The 200-nt window shown below is 70.5% G+C and overlaps 1 protein-coding gene across 1 annotated transcript in view; it reads left to right on the top strand.

Moving 5' to 3' along the window:
- Positions 1 to 80: 80 nt before the first annotated feature.
- Positions 81 to 200, top strand: part of LOC104546322 (fatty acid amide hydrolase-like) — a gene marked incomplete at both ends in the record, with an annotated part of 11302 nt that continues 11182 nt past the window's right edge. Inside the window, one exon of the mRNA XM_010191684.1 lies at positions 81 to 137. Within this exon, the coding sequence (XP_010189986.1) occupies positions 81 to 137 (57 nt within the window). The remainder of the gene's footprint in view (positions 138 to 200) is intronic.

Genomic DNA, 200 nt, shown 5'->3' with positions numbered 1-200 from the left:
AGCGCCGGGAAGGGAGCGGGCGGGCTGGTAGGGGACGGGTAGCAGGGGCCCGGCACTTACCTCTCGCCTTCTCTCCGCAGTGGGCCCCGCGGCTGTGCGGCGCCGGGCTGCGCCTCTTCGTCCATGTGGCCAACACGGTGAGTGGGGACGAGGGGCAGGGTCGCCGTCCGCGGAAACAAGGCAGTAAAACCCGAGTTTGC

This window comes from Mesitornis unicolor, unplaced genomic scaffold, assembly GCF_000695765.1.
Source record: "Mesitornis unicolor isolate BGI_N332 unplaced genomic scaffold, ASM69576v1 scaffold1289, whole genome shotgun sequence".
Lineage (NCBI taxonomy): Eukaryota > Metazoa > Chordata > Aves > Mesitornithiformes > Mesitornithidae > Mesitornis > Mesitornis unicolor.
The sequence above is the reverse complement of the archived record's forward strand: the minus strand, read 5'-3'. Positions and strand labels throughout refer to the sequence as shown.